The following is a 20,550-nucleotide window of genomic DNA, read 5'->3' on the forward strand; positions in this document are numbered from 1 at the left end:
TCATTAATTGCACATATTTGTTTTCACTGGTCGAAATATTAACCAGTCGTCTCCCTTATGTTATTCATTAGTTCAGGAAATGTTAGCACGCAAAAATAAAAAAAGAAAACTGTACTAAAAACACGACTTGGACTCACAAAGAACCAAAAGCAGGTCAGTCTTCTTGAGCAATTAATGTATCATTGACAAATATCACTTAATTTACAGCTTTTGGTATTTGTAAGTTTAAAATGAGAGGTTTGTCACAGGTCGTGGTGTGCCACTGGACAATGATTTTCTCTGATTCATAAAAACTTTCATTTTAAAATTTGGTATTGCGTGAAAAAAAGAAGTTCGTGACCCTCCTAAAACGTGAACTCACTCTGGTCTTCCTGGCTGAACGTCATTGTCGTTCACTCATTGACCACATTCGGTCACTGGAGATGGGAAGAGAAGTTAAAAAAGTCGCCGCATGGTGATGCATGTGCATCCGCCTTACGCTCTTACCTACTTTTTTTCTTAAGTAAAGGGTCACTTTGAGGAAAAAGAGGTGGATGAGAAAAGACGTGTTTGAGTGAAAAAAAATGTTTCCTGAAGGAAAAAAAAAGTTTTCCTGGGGTTAGATGAGATGTGTTTGTTGCTTAAAAAATCCAGTGACGCGTGTTTCAGACGCGCTTATAAAGCGGACTTTGGTCTCGCTGTGTCCATAGCAGCACTGCAAGCGAACACAAGCGAGCGCATCTTCCACTCTCCACAGTTCAGCCATGGCACCAGGTAAGGCTCAGTTTGCGCTTAGCCTGCAGAACTTAACAATATGTAATAGTAAAATATGATGCTTAATTGATGTCGTGATGTGTATGTTCTCAGAAAAGACTTTCAACAGTATGTGGACTGAAATCCTCAAAAGAAATTCCAAGAAAAACGTTTTTTTTTTCAAAACTTTTGCAAAAGGGTATTTTGTTTGTGCATACTGTAGCTTCAGGGCAAAAATTCTGAAAGCTGAACTTTTTTGGGTGTCCCTGGATGTACAGTATTTTGTTCAATTAAATGTTTGAAATAAGCTTATGTACAGTACAGTATTCTGACAACTCCATAGCTCTGCAGGGAGAATTAGAAAATAAATCATGTCTTCTGTCGTGGGTTTGTGCGTTATGTGGATCCGCGCAGGCAGGAACAAGGCAGAATCACCGGGGTGTGTGTATTCGTAAAACTCATGGACTGACTGCCTTGTGCACGGTTACACTACTTTTTCCAATGCATCGTGAAAACTTAATATAGCTTTTATTACTGTAGCAACGTACTGTAAAGATATATGCCTGTTTTATTCATTGCAGAGCCACTCTAGTTTGAAAAACTGAATGTCGTTTTCCTTGAACTATGCAGCCTTTTATGCATGGTCCACAGCCGAAACCTTCTTCTTTACCTGTTCCTTTCTAGTCATTATTGTGTTAGTAGAGAAGTAGCCGTCTTTTCCCGGGGGTGAATACTGTAGGTACAAAAAAGAAAGCAAGAACACATCTCCAAAATAAACAAGTCAGTATAGTTAAACGGCAGTTGCAAGATTTGTAATTAAATATGTGCATGCATACAGTATATCTGTTTACATTTTTTGTAAATGTTTACAAAATAATTCATACATTTTAAACTAATGATGAAAAATCTAAGGATAGCTTAGCACTGTAATACAGTGTTAACTCAAAATTCAGTAGAAAAACATGCAATTCCACTGCCGATAATTAAAGGTAACGAATTTTTCAAGTGGGGATATTTGCAGCTGTCCATGATATTTTAATTTTAGCATCTTATAATGATTGGGCGCACCAGTGAAAGGAAAAACAATATAGCAAGAAGTATTGTTTTTAATGACACCTCCACCTCCAGTAGGTTTTTTAAAGGAACTTTTATAAGGTCATAGCTGCTCTGGGCATGTCATAGCTCAGGGTCTTGTACTGGCACTTCCTGGCTGTGATGCCTGTGGTGACTCTCAGACAGATACTGTAGTGATGTGAGATTCAGTATTTGTGCTTGGGGGGAAAAAAAATAAGTCCCTCCTTCCCTTTTAAAGTATGCACTACGTATTACTTATTTAGTTTGACCTCATACAGTCTTGTGTATATATATAATGGGTCTTACCAAATGCAAACCACAACATAAGGTGATAAGAAAGGTCCTTCACTCCATCTGGATCATGTAGTTACTAGTTACAGCTGTTTCTTGAGAGAAGCCAGAGTTTTGGCTTCAACCAAAAGTTTCACAACTTGTTCTAGACTCACAACTCTTTATGTAAAGTAATGCAGGCATATTAATTTTGTGTTGGACAATGCAGATTCCTGCACCCAGCATTTTTTTAAATAAAGCAAGGGACTACAAATAAGTTCAGAGAGGCAGTCTGTATTAATAATGCTTCTTGTTCATTAAGCAGAAAATCAAAAGAATATCTTTTTAGCTTAAGGTTTTTGTGAGTACTTAAGCCATTTGTAGCAAAATGCAGCTTAGCAGAACAAAGTTATTATAACAAAACATTGCAGAGACATTTTAGGAAGTGTAAGTCCAGTTTAATATCATTGTAACTCAGTCATTAAAGGTTGACAGAATACTGTTTAATACTGTTTACTGAAAAGTAGTAACTGAAATTGCATGAAAAAACATCTGAATGCCAGATCTCTTTTGATGTACACAATGATGTAAACTTCTTGGGAAATGCCTTCAGGATTCAGGTCATAAGAATAGTAGTTCCAGAAGTGACAGAATTAAAATACCTGGAATAAAAATTTTACGCCTGTTTTGTTTGTCCTTTTAAATACCTGAAATACTTTTAAAAACTCCTTCTTTAGGGAAGAAAAATCCATTGATCCAGTCAGTGTGAAAGGTTAGCTAAAAATGGGTGTTAAGTTTCATGCCTGCTTTGCAAAACATATTTTAAATGCCTAAGTGTTGATAGATCTGTTGTAGTCCTGGGCCCTTCAGGCTTTTATTAGCCCTGGAAAATGGCAGCTGCAGCACCAATTAGTCTGCTTGCTTCCCTGAAGCTGTGTGAGAAGAGAGATCAGATGAGAGCCGTCTGCGCTTGGGGAAATTCATGAGTCCCCAGGAGTAAAAAATACTCTGACCGCTTAGCTTCTTGAGTAAAAGCTCTGGTATGTTGAAAACAAAACATGAAATACAGGCAGTCAGCTTGGTGAGATTTGCAATGCTGTCTCACAGCTCTAGGAACCTGAGTGTAATTCTGGCCTGGGCTGTCTCTTTGCAAGGAGTTTGCAAGTTTTTTTGCCATGCTTTATGGGTTTCCTCTAGGTGCTCTGACTTCCCAAAGACATGCTGGCTGGGATACCTGGTGTCTCAGTAGTCTCCATGTGCGCGTGTGTGTGTTTGTGCGTGTTTCCTGCACTAGAAAGGTGCAGTCCCACTCTGGGAGATAGAAATCTGTCTCTTTTGGTCGTTTCTATTGGAAATGCAAAAATGTACCTGCTCGAATTAATGTATCAATAATGATTGAGCACTCCTGTGTACATTTGTGGCGATTGGCCTGCTGGTACATGTGCATTGTGATACTTTGAATAAGATCAGTGTCCCAGCTAAAACAGTGTAAAACCCTCATGAAAATTCCAGGAAACCTGGACACAGCTGTAATATTTTTTTCAAAACATACCTGTTTTGAAGAAAAATGCCCGTGGGTTTAAATATACAGTACAGTTGTATGCAAAAGTTAGGACTCCCATGGTCAAATTGCATGTTTCACTGAATCTCTTAAGTGAAAAGAACACAATCTCTACAGGGTACAATCGTAAACATTACATATTTCTGCACAATTACCATTTATTTGCTGAATTTAACCAAAAAAATAAAAATAAAACAGTGAATATGGCATGTGCAAATGTTTGGGCACCCTGTTAATCAGTGCTTGGTAACACCTTTGCCAGAAATGACATCTTCCAAATGTTTATTTTTGACAGCTGAGAGTCTTGCTATACTTGCTTTAGAATTCTTCCCCCCCCCCCCTCTTCCTTGTTGAACTCTTCTAGTTCAGAACTATTCTTGGGTTTTCTTGCATGCACTGCGTGTTTGAGATCTTCCCACAGATTTTCAATAATAGTCTGGGGACTGTGAAGACCTTTCCAAAAAATTGAATCTTTCATTTCTGTGAGATACTTCAAAATCAACCAGGAAGTAGTTTTGGATTGTTTTCTTGCTGAAATATCCAACCTCTTTTCAGCTTCAGTTTCTTCACTTGCTGTGGAACATCAGCTTCTAGGATTTATTGAGATTTAGTTGAATCCGTTCTTCCTTCCACCAGCACAGTGTTTCATGTGCCACTGACCACTACACAACCCTGAAGCATAACACATCCACCCCATGCTTAACAGTTGGCAAGGCGTTCTTTTCTTGAAATGCTTCACCATGCAGAGCATTTTGTTAACCAATCACTACTCCGGTGCCAGATGAACCTTTCTGCAGGCCTTTTGCAGTGATATGTGGGTTCTGCAGAGCATATCTGACCAGTTTATGAGCAGTTCTATCAGAGATTATCTCTGATTATATCAGAGAACAACTTCCAGATGTTGCCTTGACTTCAACAGTTCCCCTTAATTTCCATTTCTTAATGATGTTTCTGACAGTGGAAATTCCAAGCTGGAAGCATTTAGATATTTTTTATAGCCTTCCCTTGCTTTGTAAGAGACAATTATCTTTATTTTCAAGTCTTCAGGCAACTGCTTAGAAGAAACCATGCTTGTTGAGAGTAGACGACATCCTGTGAGGTTAGAAGGGTCCGAGTATTTATTAGACTCTGGAATTGTCTTCAACTGGCGTAATTTAATGCCTAAAGAGTCAATCAAGTTTTGAGACCTTAAAAGAAAGTATTAATGAATCAACTGTATGGATGTCCAAACTTTTGCATATGTCACATTCACTGCTTTATTTTTTCAATCTGTTAAATTCAGTAAATAAATTGTAATTGTGCATTAAAATGTGCAGAAATATGATTGTTTGTACCCTGCAGTGGTTGTTAACATTTTTTCCCCGATTAGAGATTCTGTGAAACATGCAATTTGACCAGGGGTGCACAAACGTTTGCATACAACTGTACAGTAGACACGTCAGTAATATTAAAGTTTCTATTTTCCTCCATGTTTAAATCCCTCATGTAGGCTCCGTTCAGTTGAGGCTCACTATACCTAGGATTAAATGTCGGACTTTTGGCGACTATCGTTTGTGTCGCTGCTCCATTGTTTAGCAATGCCCTTTCTTAAATGCAGCAGGAGACAAGTTCTTTGATTCTCTTTAAATCTAAACTCAAAACTCATCTTTTTACCAGGGCCTATGTCTGATTGCCCTACATTCTATCTATATAACCTGTATGCTCTTGTTTATGTTCTCTTTTACTTTTTTTTTTCTTTATCACTATGTACTTTGTCATGTTGGTTTTGGGAAGGCACTTTGTGAATATAATAATTTCACAAGTTCTTTTGTGATACTTCTCCTTTTTGTCTAAAGAAGAAAAATCGATGAGAGGTTTGTTGTCAAGAATCTCGTATGCTATGGTCAGACTTACCACATAGTGCCTACATACTTGCACTGTGCGGTTCAGATTAGTAACTTATTTTATTTTGCTGCGTTCTCATTTTTTGTTCATGAGAGCATCTTGCATTTGTGCCATACGTATTCAGAAGGGCTTTTACGGAGTTCATCTTTTTACTTTACTGAGTCATGTACAGTGTTTTGCTAAAGAATACTTCAGGTCAGTTTATTTTTATATAGCGCCTTTTACAACAAGGTTACCACAAGGTACTTAACAACAGCAATGGTCTAACCAGAATGTGAACTTGCAAACCTTCCCCATTGCAAATCCAGAGCCTTAACCACTCCTCCACACTACTGCCTGAGCCAATGGGAGCAGAGAACAAATAAAACTCCCACTGTGAGCCAAAATTACGTCCTGTGCTTTTATAGGAGAAAGCTTTTACTGTAAGCCTGGTAATGACAATCATAAGTAGGTATATTTTAGGTTTTTCCTCCTCTTAATGAATAGAGTCACTGCAGTGCCAATTAATCATTTGCTAAGGCAATGCTGAGCAGGAGATGTTGTAGCTAAGCTGTGATAATATTAGAGAGCACGGAAATGAATGCATGAAAAATGTTGGTTCATAAACCCTGCAGCGTCTGTGTTGGCTACATTACAGGGTTTGTAAAGACCTATTTCAAAGGCCCTGTCCATAAACCTTTTCCATTACAGCAGCGCTTCCTTCGCATTGGTTTTCATTGGCAAGAAGCTCATTTGGAAACGGATTGCAATGGAAGAGAGTTCTTTCATGGCCTCATCCCTGGGTCCACCATTCAGCCCAGCTCCTGTGAGACATAGCCATGAGCCAGAGCCAGGAGTGCGTAAGCAGAGACTCCTTTCCTCCCCTGAAGCAACACCGCACCCTCTGTAGTAAATGAATTTGATGGGAAATTTATTTCTAATTATCCTTACACTTAGTGTGCTTCTCTGGAAACTCCACTCAAAGCGCTTAACAGGTAATGGGGACTCCTCTCCACCATCATCATCAATGTGTGCCAGTACACTCACCACACACCAGCTCTTAGTGGGGAGGAGAACAGAGTAATGTAGCCAGTTCAGAGGTGAGGATTATTAGGAGGCCACGACTGGTAAGGGCCAATGGGAAATTTGGCCAGGACGCCGGGGTTACACCCCTACTCTTTTCAAGAAGTTCCCTGGGATTTGGATTATGGAGATTCAGGATGTCAGCTTTACATTTCATCCAAAAGACAGCACCATTTTACAGAATAGTGTCCCCGTCACTAAACGGGGGCATTAGGACCCACACAGACTGCAGGGTGAGCAACATCAGATGTGCGAAAACATACATCAACAGAATGAAATAAAGGATAGAAAATTATGGGGAGTGAACTTTTTGACATGTGAGGTAGAGGTAGATTTCAATGTGTGTTTGAGTTTTTGGTAAAAAAGAAGGCACTGTGAGGTTCAGATCGTAGGTGAGAGAGGCTGGGAGTTTAATAGTTTGATAGTGCGGGGGTAAAAACTGCCTCTGAGTCTGGTAGTCCTGACCCGAATGCCCCGGTGCTGTTTTCCAGATAGTAGAGGGTCATACACTCTGTAGCTGTAGGATGGGAGGGCAACCCCAGTGATGGACTGGACAGTTTTCACCACCTGTTGTAGGACTTTGCGGTCAGCAATACTGCAGTTGCTGTACCACACTGTGATGCTGCCTGTCAGTGTGCTTTCTGTAGTGCATCTGTAAAAGTTAGTGAGGATCTGGGGACATATCTTAGCCTTCTTCAACTGTCTTAGGAAGAACAGGCGCTGTTGCACTTTCTTGATCAGACAGGTGGCGTTGAGAGACCACGTGAGGTCCTCGTGATATGGACGCCAAGGAATTTGAAGTTACTGACCCTTTCCACTTCAGTTCCGATGATGTGGATAGGGACATGTCCATTTTGCAGTTTTGCTGACGTTGAGGGTGAGGTTTTTGTCTTCACACCACGTTGTAAGGAGATTGACCTCCTCCCTGTAGGCCCTCTCATCATTGTCTGTGATCAGACCTACAACTGTGGTGTCATCGGCAAAGTTGATGATGGAGTTGGTGTTGTGTTTGGCCTTACAGTCGTGGGTGTAGAGGGAGTAGAGTAATGGACTAAGCACACACCACTGGGGGACCCCAGTGTTCAGAGTTAGTGTGCCGGAGGTGTGTTTTCCAAGCCTGTCCGCCTGAGGTCTTCCTGTCAGAAAGTCCCGAATGCAGTTGTAGAGAGTGGTGTTGAGACCCAGTGCATTGAGTTTCTTGACTAGTTTCTCTGGAATGATAGTGTTAAAGGCTGAGCTGAAGTCGATGAATAGTAGTCTTGCGTATGTGTTATTTTTATCCAGATGGGATAGGGCAGTGTGTATGGCAATGGAGATTGCGTCATCTGTGGATCTGTTGGGCCGGTAGGCAAATTGGTACGGGTCCAGTGAGTTTGGAATGGTGTCCTTAATGTGCTTCATGACCAGCCTCTCATAGCACTTCATGATGACAGGTGTTAGTGCCACTGGTCGGAAGTCATTAAGGCATGACACTGTGGTTTTCTTCAGTATTGGGATGATGGTGGTTGTCTTGAAGCAGGTGGGGACTATGGCTTGGGCCAGAGACATGTTGAAAATGTCTCTCCCCTCAACAACTGAGCTGGGGATACTCTTGTTGATTTTTACCATTAATACAAAATAGTTGTACAGGTAATAGCAAATTGAATTCTTCATTTCAGTTTTTCTCTCTGTAAATGTTGAACTTTGTTAATGGAAATTTCACAGCCTGTCTTCTTTCAGTACTGAAAAAAGATTAGGCTGATTTTTTGTAGGAATCTTTCCACCTCTTTTTTTTTCTTAGGAAGAGGGATTAAGCTGGGTCAGGTTTGGAAGAGGAGGTTATGGTTAAGTAAGGTAGAATATATAATAAATGCCAGTGCCTGTCTCATCTCATGATGACTCTGATGTTATGATAAAATTGAAATTATGATGAAATAAATTATGAAGCACTTGTGTGTGCTTAAACAAGAGTAATTTTGGCTTTTCTGCTCCATGCCGTTACAAGTGATTCTTCATTACATATTAAAGTGAATTCCAATTTCACTGCCAATTAAGACATTAACAATCAGTTATGTAGTTAGTGTTGGCTGGATTCAAGGTTTGTAATAGCCTGGAAAAGCCAAGGCAGACTACCCACTTTGGAACATACTGTATTGTAACTCGGTATTATAACCTTTTTGGTATTTTTGTATTCAAATCGACCTCTCTGGATGTATTTTGTTTTCTTTGTAAAACAGCTTTGCGTAATGTTGCTAATAAGGGATCTAGCATGGGTGTATCGCTGCACTTAGCACAAGCTGCCAGTTCCAGGCATATGTGTCCTGTCAGAGTGGAGGAGTCTGAAACATTAAAGAGCTGCTTGTGCCTCGGATGGGAGTTGGCTGTTTTCGTAAGGTTACTGTGCAAAGCAAACGCTGACATTGGAACTAACATTTGTTCTTCCAATAACACAAGCCTGGGGTGTTGGTGTTAAGAAAATGGATTAGGATATGTTTGGGTCAAATGCCAGACCTGTTTCAGAGTCTCAAGACAAGTTTAAGAAGAAAATCAGCTGTTAATGTACTTGGTTTGGGAAGTCAGACTGAAAGGTAATGGGAGACTATGAACTGGGGCAGGACCAAACTGCACAAACAGCTTAGTGTAACCCCTCAGGCGAATCTGAAGTCCCTGTCACTGTTTTGCGACTGAGTCAACAGTCATCTTGGCCCAAGTAAGGAATCTTTAATAAAAGTTTGAGACATGGTGGAGGGGGGATTTAATAACTTTAAGAATTAAATAAATCTCAAATGGCAATGAAGCTCCTAGGTCTTGCTAATGTATGTCACATAGTTTACTGTATATGGGGACTGATTAATGAAGTGAGTTATAGTACTGTATACATTCATATTAATAGATTTCCTTTATATTATCCAATTGTTTTTTTTAACCCAGTCTTTCTCCTTATGCAGGCTATAACAAGGTTCATATTAAGAAAACTGTGTTATAGCAGTGGTATACAGTATATTATTAATGATGTCTTGTGTTACTCAGTATTTTTTTTTACATCTGCAGATTGATGTTTCTCACTTGACTGATTACTCCTCAGGATTAATTCCCTGGGGAAATCTGTCCAAAATATTTCAAGTTTCTGTTCATGATCCTTTGAATGCCATTTATTTAATTAATAATTTTGAAATGCATTACAGTAGCAGGTCCTGTAGCCGACTACGCCTCCTAGCAATTTTAAATGAGGACTCTTCTCCCCGCACAGACGCTCAGATCCCCCAGAGCAACCAGCACAAGATAGGCAAGGTTTAGCCTAACGTGCTCCTTGCAGCCATCAAAAGCTATCACTGTACATGCACCAGAGAGATACAGATAACTTTATTGGCCATACACAATTTCTTGCATTAGGAATTTGTCTTTTCACATACCCCAACTTGCTCTCCATGAGACACACAGACAGGGAGAGAAGCTCGGGGTCAGAGCACAGGGTCAGTCATTGTACAGTGCACCTGGAGCAGTTGGGGTTAAGGGCCTTGCTCAGGGGCCCAACGGAGTAGGATTCCTGTGCCAGCTGCAGGATACAAACCGGCAACCTTCCAGCCACATGTGCAGATCAAGAGCCACAGTGCCACGCACTGCCCCAAAACAAAATAGTATATTGTAGCGTATTCTTGGGTTTGTGCCCTTGCGGCTCCCGGCCCAGTTTTTCCCTCATCGCATGGGCTCGAACCCGGGTCTCCGGTATCGCTCAACAGGGGTCTTGCCGATTGAGCTAAAGAAAACCTTAAACACTGCAACAACAATGCAACTACCCAGTCCAAACAACCATGAGAAAAAGGACAGAAGAAACTCCCATCGTGCACTCACTGACAGAAACACAGTTCCATACTGGATCTCTCCATCTCGTGCCAGGATGAGTTTTTTTGTAATGGAATATCTCTCTGCCACACAGAAGAAAGGATGCAAACTGCTTAATACTTTGGCTAGCTAGCTTCTTCGTTCATTTTGACAGTCCCAGAGAAGTACAGTCCCCAATCCCGCCCTCTACACAGTCTCAGGAGAAGGGAGGAAGAGAAAGCACCTTCGTCCACTGGCCAAGGCTTATATGTCCTTATTCTGGCCAGATCTCCAGGACTTGAATGAAGGGCTGGGAAGGCCTGGGTGATCACAGGGGAGGGGGGTAGGCAGACATAAACAAGTGGGGGGGCTTCTTGAGGATGGCCTGTGTGCAGATAACCAGGCGTCATGGTGTCTCTCCTTCCTTTCTTCTTGCTCCCCCAGTCTCAGCTGGCTCCAAACCCCCACGCTTCTAATGTTGTAATTGGGTGTCCAGGCAAACAGTCTGTCACTCAGGCTGTTAGGGCTGCTGCCTGCTATACTGTCTGTGCGGGAAAAAAGGCAGGGTGTATTTAGAAGGAGGGGGAAGCAGACACAAGAGAAAAAAAGACAAACACTGACAAAAACATTGGTCATTATATGCAGAACTTAAGTAAATATAACTTTCCAAGCCACTGCCCTACTCCCACTTCTGTGACACTCTTTCAAAAACAAGTGCACAGCCCTCTGTAAATGACAAAGCAGGGGGCAGACCTACTGCAATTAATTCATTTGCACTAATGTATCTTTTCTGGATGTCTAACGAATTCTCCTCTCCAAAAATGTCACATCTCTGTCAATTTCATGGTTATTATGTTTCAAAATGTTCTGTTTCACAGTTTACAATGTAGTCTTAAAGTCTTTTGTTTTTTAACAAAACAAACATTTTAAAACAGCAAAAGAAATATCAACCACAAAGTTTTTAATTAGGTTTTTTGGTTTATTTGTCCTGCAGCTACAATCTGGAACATTGGTATTTAATGTTGCTTCTTGATGTCAGTGACTGAATATGAGCACAGAGCACCCAGCAGAGACCTTCCAATTTGGTCATTTGTCCACCAACTGTCAGGAAGGAGACTTCACTGGTCATATGATGGATTGTGCATTGAGGTTTTGACATGCAAATGATTTCATGGACAATTTACACCAGGAATGCACAAATGCTCAGGCTATTAAAGAGTTTTAGTAATTCTATTGCTTTTTTTCTGGCTTCTCTCAGACACTCAAATTTACAGAAAACGGGAAAACAAATCTTGCGAAAGTGCTCCAAATCCACTTGTTACGCAAAGTTGAATTGGAAACAAGTCATGCAAAACTGAGTCCCCGAGTTTTACAAATCTGTTTTACAAACCCAGTTATGAAATTCAAAGAAGGCGTTTTCAGCCTATTTATAAGTGGTGAGTTAGTGGGTTTCAACTACTGGGTAGATGTACTATATAATAAAAGCTGCAAACGAGATGAGCCCACTTAGCCCATCTTGCTTGTCGGGTAGTGTAGTGACTGAAACCAAAGTTTTATCTGATTATTTTTATCTCCCCAAAGAAAATGGGAGCCTGTAAATAGGTGTTCACTTTTCATTTACATAATGAATTCGTTTTCAGTTGTGACCCCATGTCTCTGTTTTTCTGCCCAATCTGAAGAAGTATTCTGGGTTGACCGTAATATTATAATGTGGTATGGTGACCAAAACTGAGCCGAGCACCTTATTCTAAACTATAAACTTTCTAATGTAAAATCCTTCCATTTTCTAATTACTTTATCCAAGCAACAGGTGCAAGGTAGAATACACCTTGGATGGGATGCCAGTACATCACAGGGCACACACTCATGCCAGGACCAATTTTCCCAGAAGTCAATTAATGTATTAGTACAGATGCAGCCATTCAAAGTGCGCGGTACACACACGTACCAGAGGTAATTGGCTACGGTGTCGCGCATTGTGACGCACGATGACGCGCGGTACCGTGGTACGTGATTGGTTGACCGACAGGGGCACTCGTGGTCCGTTGGTCTGTCGTAGAAAGATTTACAGTAAATGTCTTTACTGTGCCCGTTGTAGTATTGAATATTTATATTGAATTTTACCACTGAAGGGAAATCTTAGTACCTGAGCATAAAAAGAATAGGAGCATACTGCAACGCGTGTGAAGGCCATAAACGATATTAATTTTGGAACTTAAACATACAGTATATGGCTGGTCTCGGTACTTTAAAGAAAACATACACACCAGTATTCAATTTCTTCCTAAACATTTTAAGCATCGAAGTCTTTAACTAACGTGATACCGGAGTCAACAAGCATACTTTTAGAATTTGATTAAAAGGGAATATAATATGGAATTGCGTATCTAAAGAAATTAATAACGATATAATTATATTCATGTTGCAAAAAAACTGCAACGGACATAAAAACTCCCTTGCTTTTAACAGAGCGTTCCATAATTTCTAACTACGAAAATTATTTAAACTGCGACACTTATCATTCAACCAGAGCTCGAAATATCACAAGGATCCTCTAGAGCACAGCAAAGACTGTATTAAAAGAATCGCGTATCTAAAGAAATTAATAAGATATAATTATATTCGTGTACTGCGACAGGGCTGTGTAGGGCTGTTTCACCTCTCTCTTCATGTGACTCTATTCAAAAGCCATTTAGCAAAGAGGGGATGAGAAGAGTGACAAACTAGTATACAGTACTTTAAAACATTAATAAAATAATAATAATAAAAACAATAAGTCTTTGAACTGCGACGTTAATTGGCTTCTGTGCTGTCTAGAAGAAGATGTGATAAGGCTTTCCCTCTCTAAATCCATGTTAGCCATCTCTTAAAATGCTCAGGTTTTGTACATTTTCTCATTTATGTATTTAGTTTTCCTAACATCACCGATAACAAAAGCAAGACTGAAAGCTCTAACTAGCTCCTGGTTCAATTTTATCCCCCTTGTTAAAAAAACTGGTGTTAAAAATTGTATTTCTCCAGACGGTGGTTGTAGTTCCATTCCTTAGATTTAAAATATCTTAACAAAAGGTCTATGAATAACATTTATCATTTCCGTACTCAGATACCATTTAGGCTCCAGTGACTTACAGGTTTATTTTAAGTCGTTCAGCCCTTTAGATCTGTGTCTGCTATCTCTTGCTGCAGGCATGTTATTGAGGTTTTGTTGTAAAGATCCAGATGAAATATTTAGTTGTTATTATTTTATTTACATCTGTTACCATCTTAGTAGTAGTATTTTATTCTACTACAGTATGACAGCGCATTTTTTGTTGAAATACTGGGGGAAAAAAAGTTTGCATTATTTTTTGCCTGTGCTGAAATGTTCTCTTCTGTCTCTGCTGTTTTTTATTTATATGCACCTGTATCTTTTCTGCCTCTTTTTCTCTTTTTGAGCCCACTTTCCAATCTGGCGACCTTTATCCTCACTCTTTTTTTTTCTTCAATTAATCCATTTTGGCCATATTTTCCCAGTCTTTAACTTATTTGATTTAAGATAGAATATGTTGTGAGCTATTGTTTATGAATTGTAACCTTCTTCTTTTGACTTTGTATCCATCTGTTCCCTGTTTGGAAACCATGCACCTATAAACCAAATTACATTTCTTTTGTTTTTTCCAACTATTTGTTCCACTCAAGTTCTGATCTCTGACAAACGGCTGCTGTGGAAAAATGAAATAACAAGGCAGTTGAGCTCAGAATGATGGCCTTTTTGCTAAATTTGGCTTATAACCCTTTGCCACTATGTACAGATTGAAGATGCAATCATGCTTTGTAGTTTTCTGTGCAAGGATTAGTTTTGGTGTCTTTGGAAAAATACGCTACTCTCTGCCCGTCTCTCTCGTATCTCTCAGCTTTGGACGTTGAGCGTTTTGACCTTCAGTATGAGTTCAACAACACGGATCACCGGACGGACCTGAATGGCGTGGACCGCCTCATTGTGAGGAGAGGCCAGCCTTTCACCATCACTCTACATCTTCGCTCCGGGACCTTCCGGCCAGGAGTGGACACCTTCAGCCTTGTTGTTGAGACAGGTACGCTTGCCTCTTTCAGGTACTGCACAGGAGGCTGTGCCAAACTGTAGGATCATCTTAGCAGTGCTGCTGTCTTTAGTCACAAAAATACAACTACAGCATGTTTTCGTTAAAAAACCTTTGGGCACCTATAAAAGGAGGCTCTGAAAACTGTTAAGGTGGCTTGGAGGTAAGGAGGGAAATTATTTTTTCTAAAAAAAAATGCCATTTACTGTAAATAAACGCCACACCTTCCTTGCATTATTTTTCTCTGTGCTCTCACCAGTGTACCAACATCTTATAGGACAAACCGCTTGCTCCCACACAGGAAATGTGTTGTCCCAGATAGCAATTTCCATGGTGACTGGACTGTGGAAATGTTTATAGAGGGCTGAGAAGTGAACTTGCAGGTGACCTTCCTTTGGAGTTTTACAGAAAGAAAGCAAACAGCCCTTTGCTGAACTGTAATGGTGGTAATGTGAACTGGGGTGTGTTTGAAGGTCCTGTCACTTGGAGCAATTCCCAGACGGAGCACAATGGAATTCCTGCGTCCGTGTTTCAGTTACAGCCCGCTGCAGTCACAGAGGGAGGAGCAGTCCTCTCCTTTAGCTGATTAAAAGCACAAAACGTTTTTGCAGAAGAGCGAATAGCAAACCGTTAAGCTTTTTTTAGCACAGTTCTCTTCTTTCACCATAAAAGGGAGAGTCATAGTTTCTAAGTTAGCCTGCAGGATGCCCCAACCCAGATGTTACCATTTAAACAAATGGTAGTCTGAAAAAACAACAAAGAAATTCTGTGCAATGCAAATCTCATTTCCAGCTAGACATTTTTTCAATTTGTGCTCATTTTTACTGCACAACTTTCTTCATGTTAAGTTGAGCTATTTCCACAGTTTGCAAGGCAGGGATTGTAAAAACCACTTAATTCACACACAGTCTGTTAAAGGAATAAATACTTACTCACAGTGTGGAATTCTCACTAGCATGCCTGGACTTTGTCACTACACACTTCACACACTGTGTCAGTGGCTTATGCTATCTCATTGTAGATCTTTCTAAAGATTAGCAAAAACTAAATTAAGCAAATAAATTAAACCATGTAAAACTCCAATTATAGATAGCGCATGTCTGGAAGTAAAAACATCATGTGTGCTGAGGATTTATTTGAGCAGTACAGCCAAGTTGTGAAATCAATCTGTAACAGTTACTGCTGTGCTGACACTTGTTTGTCAGAGAACATCTGTGATCTTGGTGCATCCTCGCATTTCTTTTAAGACCTATCTAATAAAAACCTCATCACCTAAAAACTATACCCTCATGAACATAGACATTTATAGCCTTGTAAAATTAATCTTCTGAATTTAAATAATCTTTTTCTGCCACTTAAAACAATGAGATTTGATATTGTATGGCCAGAGAATACAGGCCCTATCTTCAATTTAAAGCTTCTAAACAAATCACTACGATTTCAGTTCACCATACACTAATATATTGAGATAAACTCACATTTTGGCCATATGCAGTTTCTAAGATTGCTAATATGCAGTATTAGAAATTTGTCTTTTCACATACCCCAACTTGCTCTCCCCGAGACACACAGACAGGGAGAGAAGCTTGTGGTCAGAGCGTTGGATCCCAGCCATTTATACAGCTCCCCTGGAGCAGTTGGGGTTAAGGGCCTTGCTCAGGGGCCCAACGGAGTAGGATTCTTCTGCCGGCCATGGGATACAAACCGGCAACCTTCCAGCCACAGGCATAGATCCTTAGCCACAGAGCCACTGCACTACTGTATTAATGTATGCATCTGAAGCAAAGTTTAATTAAACTTACATTCTGGGCCCTCATCAGTGCCCATATATATTAAGGTTTCAATTAATACAAAATTCTAGACAAATGTTATTGATCTTAAACTAAACAATTAAGCTTATTGCTTATTGTAATGCACCAGTAATTTCCATTTTTTTTTATTTTAAATGAGAAGGTCCCTTATTCATTTCTGACTTCATTAAATATGGAATTTCAAATAATTGTGTTGTGGCTTTAAGATAAATATTTATTTTAGCAATTTAAATGGAGATTATAGTGTTTTAAAGAATGGACCACACCTACTGTATGCCGTTTAGTGATCTAGGAATCTAAATTGTTTCCTTAATTCCTATAAATAAAACACTCCACTTGTGAAGTAGTGCCCATTGGTGTTTATCTTGACTTCACTCATTTGAATGGCATTCATGAGGCCTTGAGCAGCTTCCTGTGTTTGCCCAGACTGATCCAGGAGGGCAGTTCTAATGAAGCCCTTTCTCCCTTGGTTTGCAGGCCCATGTGTTTCCCAGGCCAGTGGCACCATGGCCACCTTCCCTGTAGGAGAGTCTGTTGACCGCAGCCAGTGGAGTGCCACAGCGTCCAGCTGTGCTGGAACTGAAGTCAACCTGTCCATCTGCTCTCCACCAGACGCTCCCATCGGCCTCTACTCTCTCATCCTGCAGGACAGGGACACTAGTGTCCCAGCTGGGAAGTTTGTGCTGCTCTTTAACCCCTGGTGCTCAGGTGAGCAAGGCTTGCTGACTGAACTGATCTCCCTCTGCAGCAGGATTGCAATCTGTGATCTTTGGGTCTCTCAAGACCTAGGAAAGTGCAGGTTATTCAAAGTTAAAAAGGAAAACCCATCACATTCACAAGGCCATTACACTTTCAAATAATTCAAAGGTAAAACAAAATTGATATCAAGAACTAGACTGTGCAGCTCTGCTAGACACCACCTTTTATTACATAAGAATAAAATGTGTTTTAGATGGATGCTATTTCAAATGAAAATGATTATTAGAATTCAACACTATAAGGATATTAATATTTTTTGTACAAAAGGAGTAGTTTTGAAGTTTGATGCAGACCTTCCCCACACATACACTTTGAATGACCTTTAGGCAAGAGAAACCGCAGTGGTAGACATGCTTAATGACAGCCTTCTTATCCAGTTGGCATATTTACAAGAGGAAATGCTTGTATATATCTTCTCATTTCAAACAATTAAGACAGAATGAGGCAAGCAGAGGTGAGAAAGCCACTGGGGAACTGAGATCATAATATGTTTTGAAGTATATTTTGAAACTGTACAGGTTCAGCCCAAAGCCAAAGTTGACAATTTCCTGAAAGCAGACTTTGAAGAAATGAGGCACAGTTAAAAAAGCAAAATGGGATAGGATATACAGTATATGAAAATGGTGGAAAATTGATGGCAGCAGCTTAAATAGTTTGTTACATTAACAGAACAATGAGTAAAAATTTTAGTGAGTAAATTTTAAAAGCAAAAAAAAAAGTGCTTTATATTTTTCCATTTCTTGAACCACCATTTATTTTTAATTAAATGATTAAAAAACAACAGTTTCTGGTAAAAGAAATGGAGAACTATGAATAGAAGCACATGTAAAAATGGATCTGGTCTTAGAAAGACCAAAAGATAAATTGAAAGGTAAAAAAATGAGGTTATTTCAGCAACAGAAGCTCATCAATGATGAGATCAAATTATTCCTATAATTGTCCAGGACAATAATAGGAAACTTCTTGACTGTGAAAGGAAAATGGCTGATGTACATGATGAGTGTTTTGCTCAGGTGCAAGTAAGGAAGAAGTCAACAACATGTCTAAGGCAGTGGAGGGACAAAGATCTGTATTGGATACAGCAGTTTCATCGTAGAAGAGGCAGAAGAGTTTTGGTACTGAAACCACTCAGATGAATTAATCTCCAGGGCCTGATTGTGTCTTGCCAGTTTTGCTTAAGAAAATGAAATGCTATCCAGAAGCCTCTAACAGAACTATTCCAACGGTTGCTCAAGACAGTGCCCAAGGATTAGAGAATTAGAGAAGTAGTATGTCCATCATTAACCAGATTGATAAAACTGAATCCAGTATCTATAGACCAACATCTGACTCTTCTGACTTCTAAGGTCAAACAATTATTAGAACTAAACCAGAGGCTCGGCTGCATGAAAATAACATCCTAGGGAATAGTCAACATGAATTTAGAAGAGGTACCGGGGAGGACAAAAAAATGGATACATCTAATGAAAACTTATTTGTCAATTAGTTACAATACATGTTTCACATTCATTTCAGTAGGAATTACCAGTATGTTTCTGCTATAAAAGATGTCTTAAAATCAACACATGTAATGTAATACTGTAAGTAAATTTCGAAAGCAACAGGAGAGATGTAACATATTTTAATAGAGATGAAGTAGTTGGTGCCTGAATTGCAAGTGTGTCACTCATAGAGGGAAAACAGCATCGGGAAAGAACAGTGGTCGCAAGTTGAAGCTCACAGGCAGGGATTGATGGACACTTAACAGGATTGTTAAAATCCACAAAATCAGCCTCCCAAATGATCACAGGACAGCCTATACCTCTGTGACCCAGTCTCAAGATACCCTGTATGTCATGAGATTCATGTCATGAGATTGGTAGGACTGCTATTCGGAAACCACTTGTAACCAAGGCAAATGCACAGCATCACATAATCTGGTTTAATGAGCACAAAACACAGACTTTTGAGCAGTGGAAGAAAGTAATGTGATCTGATGAGTCATCTTTTACTCTTTTTCCCAAGTCTGCTTGGGTTTATATTTAGGGAACGCAAAAGGAAATATTTGACTCGCACTCCCTGTTCCCAGCTGTCAAAAATGGTAGTGGATCTGCTATCTTGTTATATGCCATCTCATGAGAGTCCATGACTCGTATTATTCCTCTGCATGATAGAATTAATGTCAAGGAATGCAAAGCCATTTTAGGTGACCTGTAGTGTAAACATTTCCAATGTTCCAAGGCGATAGTTCCCACATAATACTACTAAATGGATCAGGAGTGGTTTCAAGTCCAACATCTTCCATGGCCTATCCAGTCACCAGATCTAAACATAATTGAACCTTTATGGACAGTTGTGGAACACTGAGTGCAGAGATTTTCAGCTTCTTCATCTAAACAAAGAACTGGAGGGTGTCCTTCTTGAAGAATGGTCTAATATCCCAGTAGAAACAGTTCAAAACCTGTATAACAGTATTCCAAAAAGGACTTTAGGCTAATCTCAATCCTTCTCAAAATCTAAATACGATGCATTTTTTAAGAACTCTTTAACAAGTTGTTTAGGCAGGACCTACAGGAGGAGGACAAAATAATGGAAACACCAAGCAATATATGAGTATTTATTAATAAGGAGTTTGCTTACACTTACATCATGTAGGAAATGTGGGGAAGTAATTAAAAAGACACAATTCTAGGCTATCTACTGTAGTTAAAAGCAGATAATTTAAGATTGAAGTTCCCAGTCCTGATCCTGGTGGGCCAGTATGCAGGTTTTCTAGTTCTGTTTAAAACCAAAGCAACCAAATTATGGGGAGAAGCTGTTAAACTGACCCATGTAAGCCAGTAACGGGCTGATTCAGGTTGTAACATGTCCAGCTTGACTGAAAGCCTGTAGATGCACCAGCCCTCCAGGACCAGGATTGGATCCACATGTTAAATTAATCTTAAATCTCAAATTGATTGGCTCCATGACTCCATGACATATGACTACCTTCATATGTGCTAATAGTAGTCTTGCAAATACACAGTTACAGATCTGTTATACTAACACGCACAAAAGGATTTGTTGTAGACAACAAAGGAAAGGAAGGTTGTATTTTTTACAGACTTTAAAGGCCTGTAAAGGTTAAAAGTGGAATTAACAATGAAAAAACATCAAAAGGACAAAAAGTAATTTAATCTTCCGCTTGTGTTATAAGCAGTTTCCACAGCACATTTTGGGCCCCAACTGCAGGATTATGCCCTGACCCTAAAATTCTGAAGACCTGGCAAATTGAATATTTTAGAAATCAAAATGTTAACATGATTTCTTGTAAAGATTCTACATAGTAATTGTTTGCATGAATGTTATCTGTTTTTCACAGAGGATACTGTGTATATGGCTGATGAAAAGAAACTGGAGGAGTATGTTTTGGCCCAGGATGGTCTTATTTTCCGGGGCAATTACAAATTCCCCGTTCCAACCCCTTGGAACTTCGGACAGGTAACATGATAGCTAAAATAATTACAATGTCATAAATATGGGCTCAGTACACCCTCTC

General features: G+C 39.7%; 1 protein-coding gene across 1 annotated transcript in view; it reads left to right on the top strand.

Annotated features, from left to right (window-relative positions):
• Positions 1–452: 452 nt before the first annotated feature.
• The window catches only part of tgm2b (transglutaminase 2b), a 29,658-nt gene continuing 9,560 nt past the window's right edge, over positions 453–20,550 (top strand). The window contains exons 1-4 of the mRNA XM_006639433.3: positions 453–753; positions 14,278–14,457; positions 16,752–16,982; positions 20,374–20,492. Of these exons, the coding sequence (XP_006639496.2) occupies positions 744–753; positions 14,278–14,457; positions 16,752–16,982; positions 20,374–20,492 (540 nt within the window). The 5' untranslated portion in view covers positions 453–743. The remainder of the gene's footprint in view (positions 754–14,277; positions 14,458–16,751; positions 16,983–20,373; positions 20,493–20,550) is intronic.

This window comes from Lepisosteus oculatus, chromosome 16, assembly GCF_040954835.1.
Source record: "Lepisosteus oculatus isolate fLepOcu1 chromosome 16, fLepOcu1.hap2, whole genome shotgun sequence".
Lineage (NCBI taxonomy): Eukaryota > Metazoa > Chordata > Actinopteri > Semionotiformes > Lepisosteidae > Lepisosteus > Lepisosteus oculatus.